This window comes from Equus caballus, chromosome 16, assembly GCF_041296265.1.
Source record: "Equus caballus isolate H_3958 breed thoroughbred chromosome 16, TB-T2T, whole genome shotgun sequence".
Lineage (NCBI taxonomy): Eukaryota > Metazoa > Chordata > Mammalia > Perissodactyla > Equidae > Equus > Equus caballus.
This window is the reverse complement of record NC_091699.1, coordinates 46,818,936-46,845,676: the sequence shown is the minus strand read 5'-3', so window position 1 is coordinate 46,845,676 and position 26,741 is coordinate 46,818,936. Positions and strand designations below refer to the sequence as shown.

At 51.9% G+C, this 26,741-nt stretch overlaps 2 protein-coding genes across 2 annotated transcripts; one reads left to right on the top strand and one right to left on the bottom strand.

The window, feature by feature from the left end:
• Positions 1-399: 399 nt before the first annotated feature.
• Positions 400-14,446, top strand: ALAS1 (5'-aminolevulinate synthase 1). The gene is made up of 11 exons (XM_001494250.7): positions 400-976; positions 1,951-2,169; positions 4,371-4,598; positions 5,395-5,544; positions 5,962-6,184; positions 7,475-7,659; positions 8,441-8,620; positions 9,208-9,372; positions 11,429-11,697; positions 12,436-12,598; positions 14,144-14,446. The coding sequence occupies exons 2-11, from the start codon at positions 1,971-1,973 to the stop codon at positions 14,302-14,304; spliced, it is 1,923 nt and encodes a 640-aa protein (XP_001494300.2). The 5' UTR covers positions 400-976; positions 1,951-1,970; the 3' UTR covers positions 14,305-14,446.
• A 5,663-nt stretch (positions 14,447-20,109) lies between these two features.
• Positions 20,110-24,351, bottom strand: TLR9 (toll like receptor 9). Its single transcript, NM_001081790.2, is given in 2 exon segments — positions 20,110-23,368; positions 24,251-24,351. Coding segments are annotated over 2 exon segments (3,096 nt in total). The 5' UTR covers positions 24,254-24,351; the 3' UTR covers positions 20,110-20,275.
• Between the last annotated feature and the right edge of the window lie 2,390 nt (positions 24,352-26,741).

Below are 26,741 nucleotides of genomic sequence, written 5' to 3'. Positions count from 1 at the left end.
AAGCTCTACTCTGCAGGTGTGGTCTGGGGGAGACTCAAAGGAGGCACATCCCAACTCTGAACTTTGGGATGGAATCCTGAGCCACCCAGCTGGTGCCCAGGATGGCCAGCAAGGGACTTTGGACAGTCCACAATGGAAAATAAAAATAACAACTAATATGTGTCAAACCCTAACTGTGTGTCAGGCCCTGTGCTTCCACCCTCCCCACCCCCAGGTCCTCAGAGCTGTGGAGTGGTGTGGGTTGGTTCCAGCCAGTCCTTTTCCTTCCCTTCCTTCTCTGCATCATCCAGTACCAGAAAGCGCCACAGCTGGGTCTCCTACCACTTCTGCTCCTCCTCCTCTCTCCAAGGTCCCCCATTCCAGGCCCCTGTAAATCATCCCCAGGATCACTCCACTCTTGGGCAATCCAGCCCCACTTCCTCTGGGAAGCCCCATCGCAGTTGTGAAAGTAAGCTCCGGGCAGGGAGGATCCTGCTTAAAACCCTGGTCTAGAACCCTTGCTTCCCTTCCGTCCTCTATGGCCACAGCATCCGTTTTTACAGCCCTGTTAACCCCCCACTTAGCCCTAGCGGCACTTCTGACTGCCCTTTTTATGCCCCACAATGGGGGCGTAGGGTTCTGAAGCACAGGGCAGTTAAGTAGGCAAGCGGCCAAGGGGCGCAGGATGAAGCCGTCGGTCCACAGCCTTGCCGCTCCTCCTCCCGACAGGGGATCCCGGAAAGCCGTGGTTGCAGCCGGCCCAAAGAGCCCAAGTTGGGGGAGCCTCCCGGCCCCGCCCTTCCGACTCCGTGAGCGCGAGGCGGCGCGCTTGCGCGGAGGCAGCCCGAGCCCACAGCGCATGCGCAGCGCTCCCTCCCGCTGTATATTAGGACGACGGCGCTCACGGCCTGAGGCTTCTCGAGGACAAGGGCATCGGTTTGATTCGAGTCTTCGGCTTGACTGCCGGTCGTCGCCGCCTCCGCAGTCCCCTTCGCAGGTGAGGGCCCGCGCTCCGCTGCGGCGCCGGCCAGGGAAGCCCCCGCGTGTCCTGCCAGCCCGTGCCCCGCTCCCTGGCCGTTGGGACCCCATCCCCCACCGCTCCGGGCACCGCCGCCTTGGGGGTCAACGTCCATCTCCCAGACCTTTTGCCTAATTGGCCGCCTCAGTTTCCCCCACTCGGCCCCCTCCTGACGTTCCCCATTTAACTTGCCGCTTTAGAATTCCCTTCTCATACCCCTCCCGTTACTCTCGAGCCCTCGACCCCCCGATAACTTCTGACCTCCCCTGCCCAGGATCACCACCTTCCGACAGCCCTCGATTTTATAGCCCCTGCCCCTCCCCAGTTAGTCCCAGCGGCGCTTCGCCTCTTACCCCTGCCCTTCTTTATGCCCCTCTTCTTTCTCGGTTATGCCCAGTTCACCAAGCTGTGGGGACATGACCTCGGGGTCCTTGCCTCAGGGACCCAGGGCCCGACTGGATGCCTGCCTCGGGTTTGGGGATGTGGGGACCAGGAGAAGGTCAGGATCCCTAAGAGTCCTCTCTGCTTGCATGATTGCCAGTGGCTTCTTCCCTAGCCTCATTTCTTCACCTGGGTGTGTGCCAAGGTGTCTTATCTGCGCTGTGTCTCTTCCTCAAGGAACCTTGGACTTCCCAAACCTGTTCCCGACTTGTCCCTCATTGTCCCACCCCCTTGGCTATTAATCATAAGTATTTACTTAATTTGGTAAAGTTGCTTTGCAGGTGCTTTTGTATAGAGTTGGGGAATGAAGAAGTTGGTGACCTGGGTTGAGTGTAGTTCCAACTCCTTAGTTGAGTCCCACATCAGTGCTGCCCTTAGACCCTTCTGAGTGAGACCTGTTAGTATCCCAGGGTACCCCCGCTATAAATTGCAGGTGACACCTGAACCCAGTGACCTTGCAGTGGTATTTACCTTATTGTTCACAAGCGTTGATGTCACTCGTCTGTCTACAGGATCAGGGTACCTCCCGGACATGGAGACTGTCGTTCGCCGCTGCCCGTTCTTATCCCGCGTGCCTCAGGCCTTTTTGCAGAAGGCAGGCAAATCTCTGTTCTTCTATGCCCAAAACTGCCCTAAGATGATGGAAGTTGGGGCCAAACCAGCCCCTCGGGCCGTGTCCACTTCAAGTCTGTGCTGCCAGCAGGTCACAGAAACCCCTCCGGCCAGTGAGAGTAAGTGTCGTCAGCAGTGAAGTTGGGGCTGGCACTGCTGGCATTCGTTACTAGACTAGAAGCAGTTCTAGTCCCCAGTGATGATGAGGGTCTCTATAACCCAGGGGCTTACTCTGTGCCAGGCTCAGCTCTTTGCATGGATTATCTCATGTAATTGTCATCCTGACCCCACAAGGTGGGCACTTTTAGTTTTCCTATCTTTAAAGGTGAAACAGTGGCCAGCGTTCCACAGAGGTTTCTGGATTGCATGTCAGTCTCAGACTTTTTAGTGTTCATCAGTGCCTCATTCACATAAAGTTGGAGTGTTCCATTCCGTCTTTTTCTTCGTTAACTATTTGGTCCTTTGTTTTATTGCTTGTTTGTTTTTTAATTAATAGACTTTATTTTTAGAGCAGTTTTAGGTTCACAGAAAAATTGAGTGGAAGCCTTTGGGTTTTAAAGCTGTGATTTTTTTTCTTTTTAAAATTTTTTTTTATTGTCATAAAATGCATATAACATAAAACCATTTCAACCATTTTTTAGTGTACAGTTCCGTGGTGTTAAGTACATTCATATTGTTGTGCAACCATTACCACCATCCAGTCTCCAGAGCTCTTTTCATCATCCCCAACGGGAACTCTGTGCCCTTTAAACACTAGCGCCCCATCCCCTCCGCCCGCCCCTGGTGAATACCATTCTACTTTCCATCGCTGGGAATTTGACTACTCTAGGAACCTCACTTAAGTGGAATCATATAGAATTTGTTAAAGTAGTGATTTTTTAACGTGTATCTTTATTCCATATATGAATTTTTAAATTTTGTTTTTTGTTTCTTAGAGGTTTTCTTTTTTTTTTTTGAGGAAGATTAGCCCTAAGCTAACTGCTGCCAATCTTCCTCTTTTTGCTGAGGAAGCCTGGCCCTGAGCTAACATCCATGCCCATCTTCGTCTACTTTATACGTGGGACACCTACCACAGCATGGCTTTGCCAAGCGGTGCCATGTCCACACCCAGGATCCAAACTGGCGAACCCCGGGCCGCCGAAGTGGAACATGCGAACTTAACTGCTTTGCCACTGGGCCGGTCCCTTAAATTTTGTTTTCAATAAAGAGATCACAGTTGGATTTAGTTTTGGTCTGGCTCTGCCAGGAGAGGATGAGGCTTTTCAGATTCTGTTTAATCCTAGAGAATAATTTACCTTACAGGCTCTGTTGGATGTGTTCTCTGGATGTGGATTTGTAAGAAAGGAATTTTTTTTTCTTTAAGTAGAAAGGATTTAATCCTTTGCACAATTTCTTTTCCTCTTTACCATTGTTCAGGAGTTAGGTACTTTTTTTACTGAACGATCAATTCCTCTTTTACCATTCTGTCCCTAGTGGTAGAGGAACAGTTGAGTAAATATCACTTGTCCGCATGATAGACCACCATGCAACCATCACGAATGATAGTCACAAAGTACTTACTAGCTTTGGAGACTTTTTTTTTTTTTTTGAGGAAGATTAGCCCTGAGCTAACATCTGCCACCAGTCCTCCTCTTTGTGCTGAGGAAGGCTGGCCCTGAGCTAACATCTGTGCCCATCTTCCTCTACTTTATACGTGGGACGCCTACCACAGCATGGCTTGCCAAGCGGTGCCATTTCTGCACCCGGGATCCGAACCAGTGCACCCTGGGCCGCCGAGAAGCGGAACGTGCGAATTTAAACACTGCGCCACTGGGCCAACCCCTAGCCTAATTTCTTTTGTTAGGAAGAAAACCAATAGTTTGTATGTTAAGCAACAGTAAGCTTCTTTCTTAAGAATCTGTTTAGAAAATATCAGCAGAGAAAAATCGTATTAACACTTCCAGTTACTTTTGAGAGTGTGTCCACTCGTGAAATATGCTAAGTGTAGTTGGAGTAGATTTACTGGAAATAATCTAACTCAAGAACTCTGGCTGTCTGAAACTAGAAGATACTACTTTTTGGATTTATAAGTGAGAAATATTAGGGATTTACGAGGTTGCTGGACTGTGCCAGTTAACTCTTCACAAGAACATTGTTTCCAGTGAGGCAGATGAGAAAACGGTTAAATTAGCAGAACCTAATAAAAATAAACTTGTGTCTGGATTGTGGAGTAGAGTAAGTATGTACAGTTTGTCTTTGTGGCAATAAGAGAAAAACACAGGTGGTTTTCTTGTGCACTGTGTGACCAGATCTGATACTTCAGCTTTTCTGTTTCCCCCAGAGGACAAAACTGCCAAAGCAGAGACTCAGCAGGCTCCTGATGGATCCCAGCAGACTCCAGATGGCACACAGCTTCCGTCTGAACACCCCTCCCTTACTACGAGCCAGGGCACTGCGAGCAAATGCCCTTTCCTGGCCGCCCAGATGAGCCAGAGGGGCAGCAGTGTCTTCCGCAAAGCTAGCCTAGAGCTTCAGGAGGATGTGCAGGAAATGCACGCCGTGAGGAAAGGTAAACAGATGACAGGAGCTGTTAGGGAGAGTGAAGAGGGCCCTTTAGCTCTTTTGGACCCTCAGATTTACGTATGAGCTGTTATTAGGGTGGTATTGCTTAAACACTTTACTTTTTTAGGGCCAAGGAAGTAGGTCATCAAGATAGACAGTCATTTTGTATTGCAAAATGTGGGACTTTCTTTTTGGTGTGTGTGTGGGCTGTGACCAGCTTTTATTGTAGCTGCTTCATTTCTGAAAATACCTGAAGGCGTAAGCTGTTACCAACTGCCCTTTGTTTCTTTCCCGCCATTGGGTGGGATAAAAGGTAAAAAACAGTGTTACCGCAGTAAGTGATGGCCTTAGGATTCCCAAGCTTTGTGTCTTACTGATGGTCAGTGAGTGGCAAACTTCATTCCAGTAGTGGCTGTATCTGTGCGGGCCCCCAAGAGCCCCCAAAAACCTCACCAGCAGCAATGATCCATATGACTGGAATTGTTTTCTGTGAAGAAAATTGATATTAGGGTCCAGGGGTGGGGTGGGGTAGTGAAAGAGTGCCAACCAGCTAGAAAGCTTTGGTCTTTAATGTTCATTAAAGCTTACTGGTAGCTCTGAAAACAAAATAGCACCAGCTGTTGGCCATTGCTGGAACTAAGAGGGAAGGAGGGAAGCTTCAGACGCTCAGTTATAACTAGCTTTGGTTGTGTTTGGCTTCTTGTGAACTGGGCAATAAGCCATGTTTGACAATCTGTCTGGAAGGTAGCATGAACTCACAACAGAATGTTGGTCCCCTTTGCCTCTTGTTACTTTTATTACAGAGGTTGCTCAAACCTCGGCGATCCCCAGTGTGATTAGTGTGAAGACTGATGGAGGGGAGCCAAGTGGATTGCTAAAGAACTTCCAGGATATCATGCAAAAGCAGAGACCAGAAAGAGTGTCCCATCTTCTTCAAGATAACTTGCCAAAATGTAAGTCTCATTGTTTACCTGATGCAGGATAGAGTTTAGAACTTAAATATGCATCAGATTGAAGCATAAAATTGCATGGTGAATTGTGGATTAAAAACCACGTCCCTTGCTTGATGCAAGTAGGTGCTCTTGGCCATAGTGAATACAAATCCTGTTGGTAGCCTGCCTTCTTGTTTTTAATACCTGCCATCTACACACTGGGCGCCATGCTAAATACTTGACTCACACGGTCTCATTTGAGACGTACAGTCTCAACATGGGGACATCAGGTAACTTGTCCAGATAAGTACTTCCTTAACTTGCCCAGAATCTCCCTGCTATTAAGTGACTGAGCTGGGGTTGGAACCCAGGTCTTTTGCCAAAGCCCAGATCTGCTTTTTAACCATCAGATGGTACTGATTTTTGTTTTGTTTGTAGCTGTTTCCACTTTTCAGTATGATCGTTTCTTTGAGAAGAAAATTGATGAGAAAAAAAATGACCATACCTATCGAGTTTTTAAAACTGTGAACCGGAGGGCGCACATCTTCCCCATGGCAGATGACTATTCAGACTCTCTCATCACCAAAAAGCAGGTGTCGGTCTGGTGTAGCAATGACTACCTAGGAATGAGTCGCCACCCACGGGTGTGTGGGGCAGTCATGTAAGTAGCCCTTAGCTTTCAGATACCACTAACATTATTTGGCAAGACATTGATGATTTACAGGGATTGGATCTTTTATGGGGGGAATATTCATCAGCTGAAAATGTACCATAGAAAAATACTATTCTTAGCTTTTAGAAATATCTACAGGGGCCAGCCCCATGGCATAGTGGTTAAGTTCAGTGTGCGCCGCTTCAGCGGCCCAGGTTCGTGGATTCAGATCCTGGGCATGGACCTATACCACTTGTCAGCCATGCTGTGGCAGTGACCCTCATACGAAATAGAGGAAGAGGGCTGGCCTGGTGGTGCCCTGATTAAGTTTGCAGGTTCTGCTTCGGTGGCCCAGAGTTCACCGGTTTGGATCCCAGGTGCAGACCTACACACCGCTTGTCAAGCCATGCTGTGGCAGACATCCCACATATAAAGTAGAGGAAGATGGACATGGATGTTAGCTCAGGGCCAGTCTTCCTCAGCAAAAAAGAGGAAGATTGGCAGCAGATGTCAGCTTAGGGCTAATCTTCCTCAGCAAAAAAAAAAAGAATCTATAGATTAAGTTTAAAGAGTTTCTAATGTGCAAGTAGTTGGTGGAGCCCTTTTGAATGTGAGGGTTCAAATTTATGGGCTTGTTGACTGTGTGTCAGTTCACTTCCTACCACTACACAAGTGAGTGTGCCTTTAACACCAAGCAGTCTTGCACAGAGATGTCCTTGCTTATGGCTGCAGATGGAAAAATACGAATCTAGTAGCACCGGAGAAAAACTACATGAAAAAGACATCATTCATGTCCTTTAGTAGGTTTGCCATGGCTAGGGACGCTTGAGAGGAGAGGTGCTTGCCAGACTCCCAGGAGGCTTGCCAAAAAGAGCCCCATCTGAAGTTTAGTGATAGATACATCGTGACATGTGACTGGTTTTGTAGACCGGTTTAGGTTTAGGTTTAGGTAACCACCATCCAAGATGTCCCTCTAGAGACAGTTACCGTGTTATTGGAGAAAGTAATGTTTATCAGAGAAAAGAAGCCTTAGTAAATTAACTCAGCTAATATTTAGTGACTGTTAAATGAACACTTGTTCTTGATAATCTCCGGAGAGATCATCACCCTAGTTTTGAGACCTTCTCCTACCTAGTCTAAAGATGAAGTTGGTGAAACTTCTGGCTCCAGGTTTCGTGGTGAGAGAGTTGCTAGATCAACGTCAGTTTTAGTCTCCTAGGTCCTGGAGAGAGGAATGATTCACAGTCTTCAGAACCATGAGATTTATTTTCTACCTGCCTTTTTTTTTGTTTTTTAAAGGGACACCTTAAAACAACATGGTGCTGGAGCAGGTGGTACCAGAAATATCTCTGGGACTAGTAAGTTCCACGTGGACCTGGAGCGGGAGCTGGCGGACCTCCATGGGAAAGATGCAGCACTCCTGTTTTCCTCATGCTTTGTGGCCAACGACTCGACCCTCTTCACTCTGGCCAAGATGATGCCAGGTAAGGAAGCCTGTGCTGGGTGTCTTAGAGGTTTTGAGTTTCTCAGTAATAACAGGAATATTGGTAACAAAGAAGGCTCACCAAAAACACTCAATTAAGAGCAATGATAGGGGCTGGCCCCGTGGCCAAGTGCTTAAGTTCCCGCGCTCCACTTCAGCGGCCCGGGGTTTCGCCATTCAGATCCTGGGCACGGACATGGCACCACTCGCCAAGCCATGTTGAGGTGGCATCCCACATGCCACAACTAGAAGGACCCACAACTAAAAATATGCAACTATGTACCGGGGGGGGCTTTGGGGAGAAAAAGGAAAAAAATAAAATCTTTAAAAAAAAAAGAGCAATGATAGTATCTGGGAGCAGTTGTTCTTGAATTGAGCAGGAAGTGCTGACTGCACATCGTAAGTCCCTGTAGATGTGATACCCGTGAAGCATCAGATTTGGAGGGCTTTTCCTTAAGCCAGTTGCTTCAGCGTGCTTTGTATTCTAAGAAAATCCTTTGGAGAAATCTTCAGTCATTTGTAATTGTCTTTTGATTGAGTTTGGAGTGAGGCAGCCAGATTTAAAAGCTGATTAATTGCCTGCCACAAGGTTATTCTACACCTGTGAGTCTTCTCAAAAGAGAAGCATTGGTTAGTTGTTTGCCAGGAAAAAACTGGCACATAGTATCGTTTTTCTACTGGGCAGAAGCAGCATTTTTAGGGCAAAGTCTGAGTTTTCGACTGTCTAGGAAATAATTTGTCTTTGGTGCAGATGGGAATAAATAGCATTTTTGTCGTGTTAGGCTGTGAGATTTACTCCGATTCTGGGAACCATGCCTCCATGATCCAGGGGATTCGGAATAGCCGTGTGCCAAAGTACATCTTCCGCCACAATGATGTCAGCCACCTCAGAGAGCTGCTGCAGAGGTCTGACCCCTCGGTCCCCAAGATTGTTGCATTTGAAACTGTTCACTCAATGGATGGTAAGTCTAAACAGAGGCCAGTCTGAAACCTTAAATGAAGAGCTAGGCATGAACCTTTTAAAAGTGTGTTTATTTTGTTTTTGCAATTTCTTTTCACTCTCTGCCAGGATATTGTAACTGATGGACATTGTGTAAATTTGGGTAAATGTACATTTTCTACTCTGACTTTTAGTAGGCTCTGAGACCCCAAGATAACCTAGAAACTGGGGAAAGTTCATTGTTTTCCCGATATTAAAAATGATACCTTAGGGCTGGCCCAGTGGCACAGCACTTAAGTGTGCACATTTCGCTTTGGTGGCCCGGGGTTCACCGGTTCGGATCCCGGGTGCGGATATGGCACCACTTGGCAGGCCATGCTGTGGCAGGCATCCCACATATAAAGTAGAGGAAGATGGGCATGGATGTTAGCTCAGGGCCAGTCTTCCTTAGCAAAGAGAGGAGGATTGGAGCAGATATTAGCTCAGGGCTAATCTTCCTCAAAAAAAAAAAAGATACCTTAAAAAGTAAGTTATTTTGTTCTGACTCTTAACAAAACAGAAATTTTTGAAATGGCAAGCTCTTCAGAGCAGTCTGTGGTCTTTCCTCAGGGGCAGTGTGCCCACTGGAAGAGCTGTGCGATGTGGCCCATGAGTTTGGAGCAATCACTTTCGTGGATGAGGTCCATGCAGTGGGACTGTATGGGGCTCGAGGCGGAGGGATTGGCGATCGAGATGGAGTTATGCCCAAAATGGACATCATTTCTGGAACACTTGGTATGTATGTGCTGCGTGTTGTGTAATCTACATTAAAATTACATTATCCTGACAAGGCCAAGGACCAATGGGTCTAACTGGGATGAAGCAAGGAGACAGTGTGGTAGCATATGAAGCCTGGGCCGCTTTTTTGGGTGTGTTTTTATTTTCTCAGTGAGTGGTTTCCCAGCTTAGCAGAGTCCCTTGAGTCATGGAGGCATGGTCCAGATCAAAATAAATCTCACAGCCTAGCATGGCAGAAGTACCATTTGTTGCAATCAGAGCTCATTCCAAACATAGTTGTGGCTCCAGCTACATGCCATGGCAGTAGTCCTTTCTCAGGGGCTCAGATTGTTCCCTTATAGTAAAAAAAAGAATTCTAGTGCTTTTGTCCTAGAGCGGTTGGTAGGACTTGCAGGTCCAGGCGTTCTGATGCACTAAGCTCTGTGCCTACCACACGGGAACCATTCCTGTTCACCCTGGCTACTTCGTATTTCCCCTGTTCCTCCTAGTGGAGAGGCAGTGTCTCATAGAGCCCAGCTCTGAGGCCATGCTGCCTGCTGGTGTAAATCCTGTCCGCATAACCTGTCTGACCTAGGATTGGTAGTTAACCTCTCTGTGCCTCAGTTTCCTCATCAGTATAATGGAGATAACAATTGGACCTGCCCCACTTTTTGTGGAGAAGATAAATGAATTGTGTGCAAACAATTGCTATAGACATTTTCTTTACCCATGAGAACTCTAAAGAGATGAAAATGTAGATTGTACAAATTTTAGGATTTCGAAAGTTAGGCAGTTGGAGACCCATGTAGCAGTTAGTTTAAAATGCCAGTTTACAGCCTGCACATGGTAAAGGAAAGGCAGGGAAGAAAGAGCGTCCTTCAGCATTGTTGAGGGGCGTGAGAACCTCGTGCAGACCAGGAGAGCCTGGGGGTTCACTGGGCGGGACCCCCCCAGGAGAAAGGCATTTGTCCGTGTGTCCTGATTCCAGCGGCCCTTTTCTTTTAAAGAGCGCTCGTGTCGTGGGCTCTTTGAAGGTATGGTCATTGTGAGATGGAAAAGGCTGGAGACAGGAATTTTCCACTGTGAGAACTTACACCAGCCCAGCCCTGCATGGGCGTCAAGCGAGAATGTTAATGACAGAACATAATGTTAAGATCTAGGAGGACTGTTCTGGCGTCGTTAATCCTGAAACCTGAGATACAGATTATACAAAGGGACTTACAGAGAATTGAAACATGAGGCTGGCCCTAAATCAACCCTAACAGGTTCTGAGTTTTCATATTTATCTAGCAAATGCTACTTGTCGGAGTTTTGTGTTTTCTTAAATAGGAAATAATACCGGTCAGACCAAAACAGTTAATGTCTTAGCTGGGTTACATTCCAGCCTCGAGAGTAGTGCTTATGGTGAGAGGACAATGCAAGCACCACAGCTCACATCCTGTCCCAGAGAGCATGCCCAGCACAGAACTCACGAGGTGGCACCTTGCCTGGTGGCAGAGCAGCTAGCCTGGGTGGAAAGAGAGGCAGCAGCTTGATATTCAGGCACACTGGGACCAGTCACTCTGTGCCAGGCCTGGTCTGGAGATCTCTTTTTTTTTTTTGAGGAAGATTAGCCCTGAGCTAACTGCTGCCACTCTTCCTCTCTTTTTTTGTCCTGAGGAAGACTGGCCCTGAACTAACATCCATGCCTATCCTCCTCTATTTTATATGTGGGATGCCTACCACAGCCTGGCTTGCCAAGCAGTGCCTTGTCTGCACCCGGGATCCGAACTGGTGAACCCTGGGCCGTCGAAGCAGAACGTGCGCACTTAACTGCTGCACCACCAGGCTGGCCCCTGGAGACCTCATTTTGATCTTGGTCAGACACCAGCTTGGCCATGTGACTTTGGGCAAGATCCTTTCATACCTCCTCAGCTTTTTCTCTTCCAGAAATGGGTGGCCATCCCTCTTCTTCATTCAGTCTTAGGGCAAATTAGGACAATAAAGAGAAAAGTAAGTGCTCTGAGGCTCTGCAGCACCTTGCTGGGCACATTTAGGGGCTGTTGCTGTAATAAATGAGGCTGTCTCCTCCCAGGCAAAGCCTTTGGCTGTGTTGGAGGGTACATTGCCAGCACGAGTTCCCTGATCGACACTGTACGGTCCTATGCGGCTGGCTTCATCTTCACCACCTCCTTGCCGCCCATGCTGCTGGCCGGAGCCCTGGAGTCTGTGCGGATCCTGAAGAGCGCCGAGGGCCGGGCGCTTCGCCGCCAGCACCAGCGCAATGTCAAGCTCATGAGGCAGATGCTGATGGACGCCGGCCTCCCAGTCGTCCACTGCCCCAGTCACATCATCCCTGTCCGGGTAATGACCTGTCTGTGATTGGACTTCCAGGGGGCTGTGCCTTCACATGTGATGTGAGATATTCTTGTTCATGCCTTTCTGAAGTTGGGCTGGGGCAGGGTGACTGCCGGGGCAGTGGGCTGTAGCCAGTGCCCCTCTGCTGTGTTTCCACCTTTGGCTGACTTCCCAGTGAGAAATGAAGTCTTTGAACCCAGCAGGCTGTAACAGAGGTTCCTTCTCAAGAGCACTGGCCTTAATGGTAAACACAGAGCTTGTATCTGGAAAGCTCTGGAAAGCTGAGCTTGGCTAGCTTTGAAATATGGCTTTGTATTCAGTTAATTTCGAAATAGGTCTTGCCCTTCCCACTACAAACAGTAGCTTTGTTGGTGTCACAGTTGAATTAGTATAATTAATATAGCTTGTATAACCATAGCTGCCTTCATCCCCAGCTATACACACCCCTGGGTGTGGGGACCAGCTGATGTGAGCTGGGGTCACAGAACCACCCGCTTTCCCCATGGAAGCCTGGGAGGGAGATCAATGTGAAATTTACTTCTAATACGGTTTCAGTTCTCTGGTCTGTACTGAACAGTACCGGACCCCTTAAGTTGCAGGTGTGTGGGCAGTGCTTTACCTCTCCCCGGGCTTGCATCTGCTGCTCGAGCCTGACCTCAGCCTCATGGGCGCTCTGCTCCTTAGAGTCCCCACTCAGGTAGTCCATCCTGTTCTGACCTTACCTTCTGTTACCATCGAACGCAGGTTGCAGATGCTGCTAAAAACACGGAAGTCTGTGATGAACTCATGAGCAGACATAACATCTATGTCCAAGCAATCAATTACCCCACGGTGCCCCGGGGAGAGGAGCTCCTTCGGATTGCCCCCACCCCTCACCACACGCCACAGATGATGAACTACTTCCTTGGTGAGTACCAGAGAGTTGCTGGTGCCCCATTGGAGAGTTACGTAAAGCTGTCTTTGCATTCTTTATAATTGAAGCCCTTCAGAGGCATTCTGATTTGTTTCTTCTTTTTCCAAGTAATTAAGAATGCTCTCAGATGGTACAAAACTGTAAAAGACATTAAGTTGCTTGATTCACTTTGGGAGGATGCAGAGTCGTTTTGGAAGCTCTGAGGAAGCCTGCTAATCCACCCATCATTTCCAGTGCCCCCTCGTCAGGATGACTTGAAGGATGCACAGTAACGGCTGTTGCAGAGGAGAAGAGAAGGCCTCTGAAGCCTTGACTCTGCCCTGGCCCTCCAGAGTTTGGCTTTGCACTTCTCTCTGTTCCCCGACGTTGTGTGGTCCTCAACCAGCCCCACACCTGACCCCTTCTGATAGGAGTAATTGTTCAGTATTTTAGACTGTTTACAGTTCTGTGCAACCCAGTCCACCATTCCCCGTGTCCCGCGTGAAGGCAGAGACTGAGGGGCTGCTTTTAGCCACAGGTTGCCTCTGCCTGAAAGGTGCATTGCCTTCCTGAGCCCCTGAGGAGGTTCCCCTCCTTACAGGCTTTAGGGCTGTTCTGCTAGGAATGCTCAGTTTCGGCGTAGTGGAGTGATGCTGGAACAGCATCTTCCCTGAAGACATGTAAAAGAAAGCCAGAGTTGGGTTTGATTTCTCCTTATTTATTTTTATAACAGCCTTATTGAAAGATAATTCACATACTACAAATTCCACCCTCTTAAAGTATACAATTCATTGGTTTTTAAGGACATCTTAATGTTGTGCAGTCGTCAGCACTATCTGATTCTAGGACATTTTCATCACCCCAAAGAGAAACCCCATACCTGTTAGCAGCCACTCCTCATCACCGCTTCCCCGGTCCCTGTCCACCACTGATCCACTTTCTGTCTCTGTGGGCTTGGCTGTACTTGGATTTCATGTGAGTGGAAGCATACCATATCTGGTCCTTTGTGCCTGGCTTCTTTCACAGCACGGTGTTCTTAAGGTTCATCCCTGCTGTCACATGAATCAGAGCTTTATTTCTTTTTATTACCAAATAATCTTCCTTGGTATGGATATACCACACTTTGTTTATCCATCAATTGAGGATCATTTAGGTTGTTTCCACTTTTTGATTATTATGAAAATAATGCTGCTATGAACATTTGTGTTTAAGTTTTACATGGGCATGTATTTTCAACTTTTTATTTTTATTTTTTGAGGAAGATTACACCTGAACTAACATCCTCCACCAATCCTCTTTTTGCTGAGGAAGACTGGCCCTGAGCTAACAGCCGTGCCCGTCTTCCTCTACTTTATATGTGGGACGCCTGCCACAGCATGGCTTGACAAGCAGTGTGTCAGTCCACGCCCAGGATCCAAACTGGTAAACCCTGGGCCACCAAAGCAGAACACAGGAACCCAACTGCTACACCACTGGGCCAGCCGCCATGCATGGGCATATATTTTCATTTCTCTTGGGTAGATACTCCCTTTAATTTTGTAAAACTGTTTCTTCTCGCAGAGAATCTGCTGGCCACATGGAAGCGAGTCGGGCTGGAACTCAAGCCACATTCTTCAGCTGAGTGCAACTTCTGCAGGAGGCCACTGCATTTTGAAGTGATGAGTGAACGAGAGAAATCGTACTTCTCTGGCATGAGCAAGTTGGTCTCTGCTCAGGCCTGAGTGTGTCGTGGCCTCAGTCCACCTAACGCCAGGCCACATCATAGCCAGATAGTGTCCAGAGTTGTCTTTATATGTGAATTAAATTATATTAAATTTCAATCCACAGTTAAATGTTAGTCCTGAAAATAAATTCTTTAAGTGATGGGTCTTCCTGTTATTGGCTACTGAATCAAAAAATCCTTTTTCTTCCTCCCTTTAAATTTGGTCTATGTTGTTGAGATGTATAAAATGTATAAAATAGACCGGTCCTCTGGTAATGGCTTCAGACCCTGCTGGAATGGCAGAACCTCCCCTCTGCTGAACCCAACTACCTCTTTAATGCCTGCTGCATCCAGTGGCTGACCCAGCCGCACCTCAGCAACTGAACAGTTCTGAAAGAAGTCATACCACAGTGGCACTCATAAAGTGACCAAGGTGTCACTTTAAATTTCTCACCTCAGATCTTAAACAGGCAGTCAGCCTGCCCAGCAATCCCGCCACAGCTGTGCCCCACCCCCACCCCCCACTTTCCCTTTTCAGTTACTGCCTTGACCTCATACTTCCCTGTGAAAGTCGAGCAGGCAGGAGGGAACTGCCTTGTCTGTCCCCACCAAGTCCTCCAGCCATCTGCACCTGGATTGTGTCCCCTCCAGGGAAAGTGGAGCTGTTGGTGCTCCTCACCCTGACTCCTTTCACTTGTATTTTGGGTCCCATTGCTTCTTGCACATTCCTGCAACCATCTCTTGTCTTCTGTGTCCTGAATTTCTGCCTGTTGGCCTGTAGAAGGCTCCGTCACCCATCCTGAAAAGCAAGTTCTCCCTCAGTGCAGACTCCCTTCTAGCTTCTGCCACATCCCTCTCTTCTGCCTCTTTCTGCTTAGCCCTACGCACTCAGTCCTTCATCCTGTTCCCCATGGAGGCTGTTCTTTTCTTGCTGTATCTTGCTGCTTTCTTGCCAAATCCAGTGGCCGGTTCTGTTTTCCTTTCATTGGATCTCCCAGTGGAGGTGGTTGAGGTGGTTGTTTTTGGCCTTTTTACAGCTTTCTCCTCTAAGCTTCTGTGCCACTAACGTCTCCTGATTGTTTTCCTCCTACTTCATGAGCTGGTCCTTCTTGGCCTTTTTGGCTGGATCCTTCTTTGAATATTGATCACCCACCAGGTTCCTCTCTAACTGCACTAACCCTTTCCTCTCCCCGCCACGTGACTTCTCCCAGCCCTGGGTTTTCCATTCCACCGTACATCACTGACCGCCTTGAACCACACAGGTCCAGAGGGCACCTAGGTTCTTCCCCCTCCTCCCCTACCTGCTGTTCCCTCATCTTAACCATCACTACGCAGTTACTCCAGCCTCTCACGTGGAAGTCAGCTGTCTTTCCCTCCTTGAGCCTATTAAGTCTTGTAAGTTCTACTTCTAAAATATGTCTCAGGCCAGGCTACTTGCCGTCACCTCCACTGCTACCATCCCGATCATGCCACCATCATCCTGGCATCTGCTCCAGCCTCGACCCACACAGCAGCCTGAGAAAGCTTTTAAAAATATAAATCAGATCGTGTCCCTCCCCTGCAGAAAACTTTCTTGGGTCTTCCATTGGCGCTCAGATTAAATTCTAGAATTCTCACGCGGGCTGACGACATTCCCTGGGATTGGGATCCCATCCCACCCTCATTTGTTGACTCTGTTTCATTTGTTGCTGCACACTTCTGGGCCTCAAATACCCAGGTTCTCTCCAGCTTCCAGGCCTTGGAGGTTGTTAGCCATTGTTTCTCTGCCTGGGTTTTTCTACCCTGGATCCTGGCAAGCTACCTTTCTTCACACAGGACAAGAATCCCTGAGGAGACCTTCCCTAAGCCCCTAGGCCAAGGCATCCCCTTTTGTGTTCTTGCCATCACTTGACCTCCTACCTTGCTGCCCTTCAAAGCCGGTCACCACCCACAATGCCTTTTCCCCTGTCGATCACTCACCCTGTCTTTCTCCTCAGTTCTGTATCCCCAGTGCTCAGCACAGTACCTCACACACAGGCACTGAGCAGATAAACGTCTGTTGAATGAATGAAAGGAGACTATCTGAGCTCAGGCTGCTTTAACGAAACACCGCAGACTGGTTTCTCACAGTCCTGGATGCTGGGAAGTCCAAGAGCAAGACGCTGGCAGATTCAGTTCCTGGTGAGGGCCCTCTTCCTGGCCTGTAGACAGCTGACTTCTTGCCACAAATTCACATGACCTTTCCTCAGTACCTGCTCGGAGAGGGACATTTCTTTCTTCCTCTTCTTATAAGCCACTAATCCCATCATATGGGCCCCACCTCATGACCTAATCTAAATCTAATTACCTTCCAAAGGTCCACCTCCAAATGCCATCACACTGGGGTTGGGGCTTCAACATACGAATTCTGGGGGGACAGAAACATTCAGCCCATAACAGGGACCAATGATAACATCCAACTCTAGTTTACCAGAAAGAATAGGTAAGCTGAAGAACAACCATGCAGCAGGAGGACAAAGAGAACCTCTTGGCCTTGCTCCCCTCTCTTAGCTCTAGAAGGGGCAGCTGTGCCCTGCTCCCTTCCCTCTGGTCAGATTTGTGCCGACACCCCTTCCAGAGAGCCTGGGAGTGGGCACACGCACCCTTATCGGGACCAACGCTGGAGAGGTCAGCTGAGTCCTGGTCCCATCAGATAAAACCACACATCTAGCCAGGCTACTGGGCACGGTGGAAGTCACGCTCCCTTGAAACCACGCCACGGTTTCTTTCTGCTCAGGAAACAAGCCTCCCTCAGCTTTCCCAGCTCTGTTCTCTCACATGAGTTTTCAGGACTTTTCCATTGTCCCTCATGTTCCCACGCCTGGAACACCCTCCACCTCTTTTCCTCCTGATGTTTTTTCCCTCCAGCTTGGGTAATGTTTCTCTGGGAGTGCTCAGGAGGACCCACCTTCCTTCTCAGTTGACTCAGAGCCAGCAAGGTCAGCAAGATCATTGGCTCCACTTTCCCACTCACTGCTGCTTGGGGTTATGAGAACAAAGGATGATGGACTGAGACGCAGGAAGTGGATGGGATTTGTGAACTGCTTGCTTAAAAATGAGAAGCTTGGCTTTTAATAGGAACTCATGTGAAAATGTATGATGTCATGGAAGTTTTCCAACAATAGAAGCCTAAGGCATTAAATAAAGTGTCCTAAAGGGAAAAGGGTGAGATGCAGTTTAAAATCTTAGCAGATAGAATTTCCTTACACTGAAGTTTTCCTCTTATCATGTTTTCCTAAGTCTTGTGCTCAGACCTCTGCTTGTCTAGTACTCACTGCTCCCCATTAGCAAAAAGCGCAGGAGGCAACACCAGGGTCTGCAGACTTTCCCCGGTGCCCCAGTCCTGTTTCCAGCTTCACGCGACTCTGATTGAACCATGTCTGCCTCTGAACCCTCTTCAGTGCTCTTGACAGGGTGCCTGGCTCGGGAGGATCAACCTCAGGGTGGAGAGAGAAAATATCGAAGCCACATCAGCTGGTTGTTCTCAGCACAAGCCCCTTACCCAATCATCATGACTGAGGAGCTGCTGGGTTTCTTAGGCCTTTACACACTTTACCATGAATTCTTATAACAGCCTGCAGAGTAATCTGGCCATCCCCATTTACAGATGAGCAAACTGAGGCTCCAAAGGGGTGGTCACCTGCCCAAGATAACCCCAACAGCAGAGCTGGTCGTTACCCCGGGTAGTCCCATCTCTATCTGAGTCCCATCTCTTCCCCAGCCTTGCAGAGCAGTGTTGTAGACCGTGTTAATGGTCGAGGATGTGTGGCAGTGTGGAGAAGAGAACCTGGAGCCAACCACGAGCACCCTTCCTGACCACGGTGCAGTGGGAGCCACCTCCCACCAGCCCCCCTGAGCCCAGCTCCTACCGCCTCATGCGGGACCCAGGGTAGTGGAGCTCTGCTCCTTCTGATCCCGCAGACGGGCAGCAGAGCTTTTCCCTGCAGTTCGAACCAAGTGCCACAGACCTCCAGACTCACTGAAGCCAAGCCCAACAGTCCTCCTCCCACAGCCCCGGTGCTTCATCTGCGAAATGCTCTTCTTCTGAATCTGCAGCCCCCAAAACACCAGGACTGTGAGCATGAGTGAGTGGGTGGTTACGTGGCATGGAGCGTGGGGTGTCTGGGAACTGCCCCAGGGTGGCCTTAGCTGTCCTGAGAGACAGGCAAACTGTGCTTCCCACATGCAAAATTCGGCGCTCTGCTTCCCAGTCCTGCTCCTGGATGTGGCCGGAACAGTCTCAGAGCCACTCAACAAGGGGCCTTCCCCAAGGCTCCACCCTGTGTGAAGACAGTTCTTGTTCTCTTTTCTCCCCAGGCACAGGCAAGTGCGTAGCACCATCCTTCAGCCTGCTCCTCCAGAAGCTGGATTGGCCCTCAGGACAGGACAGAGTCCATGTGGGGCTTCTGATCAATGGGTCAGAGACCACTTTCTGTCTTTATTTCAGGCAAGGAGATCACAGGGGACACCAGCCCACCACAGGAGCCCCCGTGCCCCAGTCAGAAAGAGGAAGGTGGCCTATAATTTTCTCCCAGCTGTGATTTGGAGGAAGGTCAAAAGCAGACCCTGCTCGCAGCCTTCCCCCACCCCGGCCTGCCCACAATCAAGCTGCAAGACTAGCCAAGTCTGTGGCCAGCTCCAACTTTCCACCCCACAGGCCCTGAGTGGGTGAGCTGGCCCCAAACCAGGTGGGGCCAGGCAAGATGGTTCCACTCTCCTGCCACCCCAGGCCCCAGCTCCAACTGTCAGACTGCACGTCTCTTCTGCTCCTCAAAGGGCAGGTTTGGTTCCAGAGATGGTGAGGCAGCCAGCCCAGGACAAAGTACCTCAAGGGCTCCAGGACTGACATGACCCAGGATTCCCCACACACTCACTGAGCGCAGACTCTGAACAAGCTGTCTCCAGACACTGGTCATCGGGGCTCCCAGCAGTGTCCCGAAATCTATACTGGGTATCAAAACTAGAAACACACACACATACTCCATCCTGGTCAGATGTGGCATGTGTCCCACGTAAGTGCAATCAGCTGTGAGAGGCAGGGGCAGGGAAGGGGGCCCCATCTTTGTAGCCAGGTGACGGCTCACCTACGTGTCCCTTTGAAGTCAGAACAGAGAGACTTAGCATGCACTGTAGGTGGAAACAGAAAGGGATGGATTGTGAGCTCATTCCAGAATCTTCTGTGGTTCCCAGCTCCTTGCTGTGGGTATATACCCACAGGCCATCCTGTCCCCAACCCGGGCCAGCCTCCTGGGCACAGCACAGATGTGGCCACCAGGGGGCGCAATTGCCCCCTCCGAACTCAGCGCAAAGCCTTCCCCATCCACTTGGGAATGAACATTACCCAGGGCGGCTGCCTCTCAGGACTTTGCGGGGGGCAGAAACGAAGCAGGCCTGCAGGTCCTCTGCCCTCGAGGCATTTTCGGTCCAGCAGGTGAGGAAGGCAGATCCTGAGACCAATATACAGCAGGGGTGCTGAGACAGCCTAAGCAGGACTGCCTGGCACTGCCTGGGACAGGATAGGCAGGCCAGGGCATTTGGGGAAGGTTTGAAACAGGTAGGAGGCCCAGCCTGCTCTCTGGGAAGACCAAGACCGCATTCAGTGACCTTCTTCAGATTGCCCTGAAAAGATGCCCATGAACACAGCTGCCCTTAGCAGCTTCCCTCCCCTGTACACCTGCGTCCTGTGAGCCTTCCCTTTCTGTCCACAGTAATTTCCCCTAAATCACCTCTAGCCCCTGTTCACTTTAGGGAGGCCTGGAGAATTCTCTCTTTTTCGTCCCCACCCATACATCTAGTGAGCTCAGGGTTGGCTGTTTGGCCTGCCAGTGGCATTTATTGAGTGCCTGCTGTATGCCAGGGGTGAGGGTGGCGGAGGCAGAGCAGGGGCGTCACAGAGTGAGGCAGACTGGGCATCATAGGCAGAGAGGCAAGGTCAGGGCTGGGGGTTGTACATGCCAGGCTGTCACTCTGTGCTACTCAGCCATCGTCGGGCCCCGGCAGAAGTTCTGGTTATAGAAGTGGCGGTTGTCCCTGGTCAGGGCCATGCCTAGCTGGGCCCAGAAGCTGCGCTGGCCACTAGGCTGGTGGGGCCAGAAGAGGACACTCTGGCGGCAGAGGCGCTGGCGCAGCCGCACGTAACGGGAACGGCGGGCGTCAGGGCTCAGGATTACCAGCACCACAACGTCCTTGCGGTCCTCCAGCAGACGCTGCTGGGCCAGCAGGAAGCTGGCACGCAAGAGGCCACTGACCTGGTCCGTGTGGGCCAGCACAAACAGCATCTTGCGGCTGCTGTAGACTGAGGCCCACAGGTTTTCGAACAGCGTCTTGCCAGGTAGCCAGTCACGCTCCTCCAGACACAGGCGGAGCGCCCGGCGCCCACGGCGCTCCTCTAGCCGCACCCGCAGTTCATTGTACACCCAGTCGGCCACTGCGCTCTGTGCCTTGTCGAAGACCACAAAGGCATCATAGCTCAGGGCATCCGCGCCCCGCTGCCACCCCCGCCGGGGCAGCCAGGCCAGGCCCAGGTGGAAGCAGTACCAGAGGTCCCAGCCGCAGAGGTGGTGCAACATAGGCATGGCCAGGCCCAGGGCCACAACCAGCAATGAGAGACCAAAACAGTCCCAGGAGAGGGACTCGTCCAGGCAGAGGCGCAGGTCTTGTGCGAAGATGCTGCGGCCCTGGAGCTGGCCCGGACTGCCACACTTGACGCGGCTGGGCAGACCAGGCACGGCAGCCTGAACCTGCAGCAGGAAGTCCACAAAGGCTGCCCCACAGGCGCAGTGCAGAGGGTTGGCGCTCACATCTAGGACTTCAAGGGAGCCTGCTAGGAAACCAAACCAGGAGGGCTCCACTGTCCTGAGGGCGTTGGCACTGAGGTTGAGCTCTCGCAGCCTCGTGGCCAGAGCAAAGAAGCCAGGGACCACGAAGATGATGCTGTTCCTGCTGACGTCCAGCCTCTGGAGCTGGGTGCCAGAAGGCAGGCTGCCATTGCTCAGAGCCTTCAGCTGGTTTCCAGCCAGGTCCAGGGTTTCCAGGTTGGGCAGGAGGGTCAGGCTGCTCCAATTGAAGAAGGCCAGGTAATTGTTACGGAGACGCAGCAGCTGCAAGCTCTTGGGGAGGTTGCCCAGGGTGCATGGCAGGAGGGTATGCAGACGATTCTGGGACAGGTCTAGCCGGATTAGGCTTCTCAGGCCTTGGAAGAAGCGGAGATAGAGGTCTCCCTCAGCCCACATCTGGCTCAGGGAATTGCCGCTGAAGTCCAGGGCCCACAGCGAGGTGCTGCAGAGCTGCTGGGACACACGGCTGTGGATGCCATTGTGTGCCAGGCTGAGGTAGCGCAGGGTGGGCAGCTGGGCCACAAAGCTGAGGTTGTGGCCCACACCCCGCATGCTGAAGGGCTGGCTGTTGTAGCTGAGGTCCAGGGCCTCCAGTCGCGGCAGCTCCGTAAACGAGCGCCCATGGTACAGGTCCAGTTTGTTATGGGACAAGTCCAGCACCTGCAGGCTGGTCAGTGGCACGAACTGTGAGCCATTGACCGCCTGCGAGATGCTGTTGTGGCTCAGGCGCAGGCACTGGAGGCGCGAGAGCTGGGCAAACATCTCTGGCTGGACTGTTACCAGGTTGTTCCGTGACAGGTCCAAGGTGAAGCTGAGGTTCTTGCAGCTTGGCATGAAGTCCTCAGAGCTGGGGGTGTCCAGTGGGCCTGGAGTGAGGTCCCTGGATGTCAGCCAGACCTTCTTCCCACCATCCACCTCCCCTGTGGTGGCCACCGGCTCCACAGCTCCACTGATGCGGTTGTCTGACAGGTCTATGTAGCGCAGACCAGGGAAGTCCTTGAAGATGCCGAGCTGGGCCTGGTTGATGAAGTTCATCTGCAGATACAGACGCTGGAGCATGGGCAGGCGGGCCAGTGGCTGGAGCGTCTTCTGGCTGAGTGAGCGGAAGAAGATGCCATGCATGTCCAGTTCCTGCAGGGAGAGCAGGCTCCCGAAGGAGGGTGCCAGCGTCAGGTGGGCGAAGGACACCTTCTTATGGTAATTGAAGGACAAGTTGAGTCTTCGCAGCTGGGCCAGGCCCTGGAATGCCTTGGTTTTGGTGATGCAGTCGTAGAGGAAGTTCTCACTCAGGTCGAGCACTGTGAGGTTGCCCAGGCCACGGAACCATCTGGGGTTCAGCTGGTAGAGAGAACTATCCTTCAACACGAGGCCTTCTAGGCGGCTTAGGTGGCTGAAGGTGTCGGAGTGCAGCTGGGGGAATTTATGTGGGCACTCCACGCAGGGGTTGCGTGCATGGTCACAGCGGCGGCAGTTTCCACCCACATCGAGCACACGCAGGGCAGTCAGATTGGCCAGGTCCTCAGGTGCCAGGGTGACAATGTGGTTGTAGGACAACAGCAGGTACTCCAGGCTAGGGGGCAGGCTGCGGGGCACCGTTGTGAGGTTGTTGTACTTGAGTGACAGGTGGGTGAGGTTGCCCAGGCCAAGGAGGGCGCCTGGGGCCACCTCCAGGGCCCGCCCGCAGGGGTTCTTGTAGTAGCAGTTGCCATCCATGTATAGGAAGCGCAGGGCATGCAGGCCCGTGAGGCTGGTGGGGTCTAGCTGCAGGATGTTGGTGCGGCTCAGGATCAGGGACACGAGGGAGCTGGGCAGGGCAGGCACAGTCATGATGCCGTTGTAGCTCAGGTTCAGCTCCTCCAGGGTGGGTACAGCCAGGAAAGTGTTGGGCTCGATGGTCATGTGGCAGGGGAAGTGCATGGGGCTGAGGCCGGCTGGCGGGCAGTTCCATTTGAGGTTGAGTTTCTGCAGGTTGGACAGTTGGGCAAAGTCGGAGTCGTGGAGGTGGTGGATGCGGTTGGAGAGCAAGGAAAGGCTGGTGACATTGTCCCGGGGTGCTGCTGCTGAGAAGTGGGGCACGGACTTCAGGAACAGCCAGTTGCAGTTCACCAGGCCGTGGGGCTGGAGCTCACAGGGCAGGAAGGGAGGCAGGGTGCCTTGGGCCAGAGCCACGGCCAGCATGGCCGCCTGCACCAGGAGAGACAGGGGCTGCAGGGCACCATGGCAAGGGCCCTGTTGGGTGGAGATTGGGTGAGAGTGTAGCCCAGCCCCACCTCCCCCCAGCCCGCTTCATGGGGCCTTCCAACAGGGCTCCCAACCCCCAACCAGCCCTCCCAAGGGAGGTTCCTGTCTCTCTGCCCAGCGCCCAGCCTAGCTCCTAAGGCTTGTGGGGAACCTGAGCTCGGGTCCAGCCTTTGACTCAGAACTGGGACTCAGAACTGGTTCTGAGACCTGGAATCCAGCCTCATGATCTAGGGCTGTCACTCATAACCAAACCCCAGCTGCAAAGGACAGGGGGCAAGCAGTCAGCAGGCCCAGTGGGCTCTCCCCCACTTTCCCTTCCTTTCGTCAGAGGCCATTTCTCTTTCCTTCTGAGCAAGGGGGCGTATGGCTCCCGTCCCTCCAGCCGCCCTGAAAAGCCCCCTTTGCCCTCCACCAGCCTTCCTCTCCTTTTGGCCAAGACCCAGGTGGAGAGAGAGTCTCCTGCTGGGGTCCAGGTTGGCTACCTCCCAGGACCGCTGCTAGGGTGGGCACTGCCCAGCTCTTTCCCCCTCACCCAGCCTGAGCACTCGCCCTGCCATGAATCAGAATAGATCAGAGAAGGGGTGGGCAGCAAAAGGTCAGACAGATCCCAGCCCTGGGCATCCACCTTGCTTGTAGCCCCAGCGCCACACTGAGCGCAGCCCTAGCCCTCAGCCTCCTCATGCACACAATGGGTTTGGGTCTCACTGTTCAGAGAAGGGCTTCTGCTCTGATGTCTTCAGGGTTCAGTATCCTCAGGGCCATGTGGGTGACTGCCCTTTTCACTATTGTCTGCAGCTGCCAAGCCCACCTCTCTCCTCACCACTTCCCAGGCTGTCCCCTTCCCGGGGGGGCTGAGGGCTGCCGTCCTACCATGACAGGGAGTGGGAGATGATCCAGAGGGTCCAGCTGGCACACTGGGCAGCAGCTGCAGAGGAGGATGCTTTGTGCTCGCAGTCCCTTCACGCGGCAACAGCTCAGAGAACAGAGGAAGTGAGAACTTCACAATAACCTAGGAGCCCCCTCCTTTGCCGCCACCCTGCTCATAGCCGGGATGTTGAGGGGTACAATGAGTCAGAGGCCATTTGCATAGTCAGATGGCAGACAGCCCCTTCACTCCTTCCTCTTTCCACTCCCCCCAACCCCCCCCGCCCCCCCCCCCGATGGCCTGGCCGAACAGTCCACCACATCCCTGCTGGGCCTCACACCTGGGCTCTGGGAAGTCCAAGGAGGGGTGAAGTCCCAGAGCCCAGTCTGAAGTCAGTGAGAGATTAGAACTAGGGGCAGTGCCAGACCTGGGTGGGCATGCTGACAGCCACACCCACACCCTCCCAGCCTAGGAGGAATCTTCCACGCCCCCTCAGTCCCTGCCCCCAGGCAGCACTTCCAGGCCAGTGGCTCCTGCACCTGACCTTCCTGCCCCTGCGGCCCCATCCCCAGGGCTCTGTGTTGCCTGAGGTAGCCGGGGTGAGGCAGCATTGGCCTTACCCAGGCTGCAGATGCCTCCAGCACGGCATGTCACTTCCTCCAGGAGCAGGGCTTCAGCTTCTGCATTCCCCATGTGCCTGGTGCTCTGTCAGAACACAAACCCTGTGGCTGGGCCGGCCGGGCCTCCGAGGCTCTTCCCGCGCTCCTTCTGACCCAGGCAATTTTGACTCAGATTACTCAGGCCTGAAACCCCAGGGTGACCTGGGACCCTCAGCAAGCCCGTTGGCTCCACCTTGGGAGTCTGCCCACAATCTGCCCATTGCACACCACCTTCACGCCCACCAGCCTGGGCTCGAGCCTAGACCAAAGCAGTTGCTGCCCCCTCACGAGTTGCCCTGCCTCTGCTCTCACGCCCCACAGCATATTCACATTTGGCCCCTAAGACACATGAAGACCCTCCTCTGCTCAGAACCCTTTATGGCCCTTTCGGGAGTCAAAGCCACAGTCCATATAATGGCCAACAAGGTCCTATGGGGTCTGCCCTTCCACTGGCTCCCTGATGGGTCCCTAGTCACACCGCCCTCCTTGCTGTGGCTTAAACGCATCCATGTACTCTCTTGCCCCAGGGCCTTTGAATATACTCTTCCTTCTGCCTGGAAGTTCTTTTCTCAGATACTCACATATACCCTCCATCGCTTCCTTTGTGTCTCTGCTCATATGTCACCCTCTCAATAAGGCCTTCCCTGACTTTCTTATAAACCTCCCACCCAGGATCTGGTACTCCTGAGCCCCGTTACCTGCTGTTTTCCTTTGTCATAACTGTGTTTACCTGCTGACACACCATACCATTGATTTTTCATGGTTTATTGCATATTATCTTATTCCCCTGCTGGAATGTCAGCTTCCTGAGGGCAGGGATTTTGTCTGTATCCCCATAGCCTAGCACAGCACCCAGCACATAAAATCAATGAGTCTCTAGCACTCAGCTTTGGGCAGGCACAAAGAGAGTGTCTCTAAGCAATGGTTGACTGACTGACTGACTGAATGAATGAACAAATATGGCTTCTGCTGGGAGGAGGCAGGGCTGGACATCTGCCACCCCTGCTTCTCCATGCCCAACTCTGGGTGACTGTCATGGCAGGCAGGCTCCAAGCTGCCAGGCATCCAGCTGGCTCACAGGCCCAGGTGTTCGGTAGCATGAGGATGATGGCATTGTCTTCCTGCCCACCTGGGAACCAGTGTTTGTTGGGGGGTGGGGGTGGACAAGGACAGGTCTCCTTCTCTGGGTCCTGGCCAGGGTCCCAGCTCTCCTCCCTACAATTCTAGAGGCTTTACTAGGCCCCATGAGAAAGGCTCCAGGGATGGGAAACTGCTCTGAGCCCCAGACCAAGACATGCTCCCAAGAGAAAGGAAAGTGTCCATTCAGCAGCTGAATCCCAGTCATCGGCTCTACACATCTCCACCCCTGCACACCTGGGATGGAGGGGCCTTCCACTCCCTCTCAGAGGCATAGACTGAAGCTCTGGCCCCTGCTGAATCCCAAGGCCGAGGGAGACTCTCAGAGTCCCTGGGAGCAGGGACCCAGGCCCTTGGAGGTAGGGACGCAGACACCCAAGAGACAGCGGTGAGATGTGTTGTTTTAAGCCACTAAGTTTGTAGCACTTCATTCCAGCAACCACAGGTAACTAATACACCCAGATCCCCCATAGCACAGCAGAGGTGTGCCTGCCTCTCAGGCCGAGCCCCTGCCAACAAGGGGACCTGGGTAAGGCTTTGCCCTCACACACACAAACTCTCCTGTATGCCTGTGGCCAGGAGTGCTGGGGCTCCACCAGCAGGCCGACAGGCCCCTCCTGAGCTGGGATGGGGCAGTTATATGCACAGGGCCTCCCAATGCCCAGTGACAGCAGTGGTCCCTCAGGGCCAGACTCAGGTG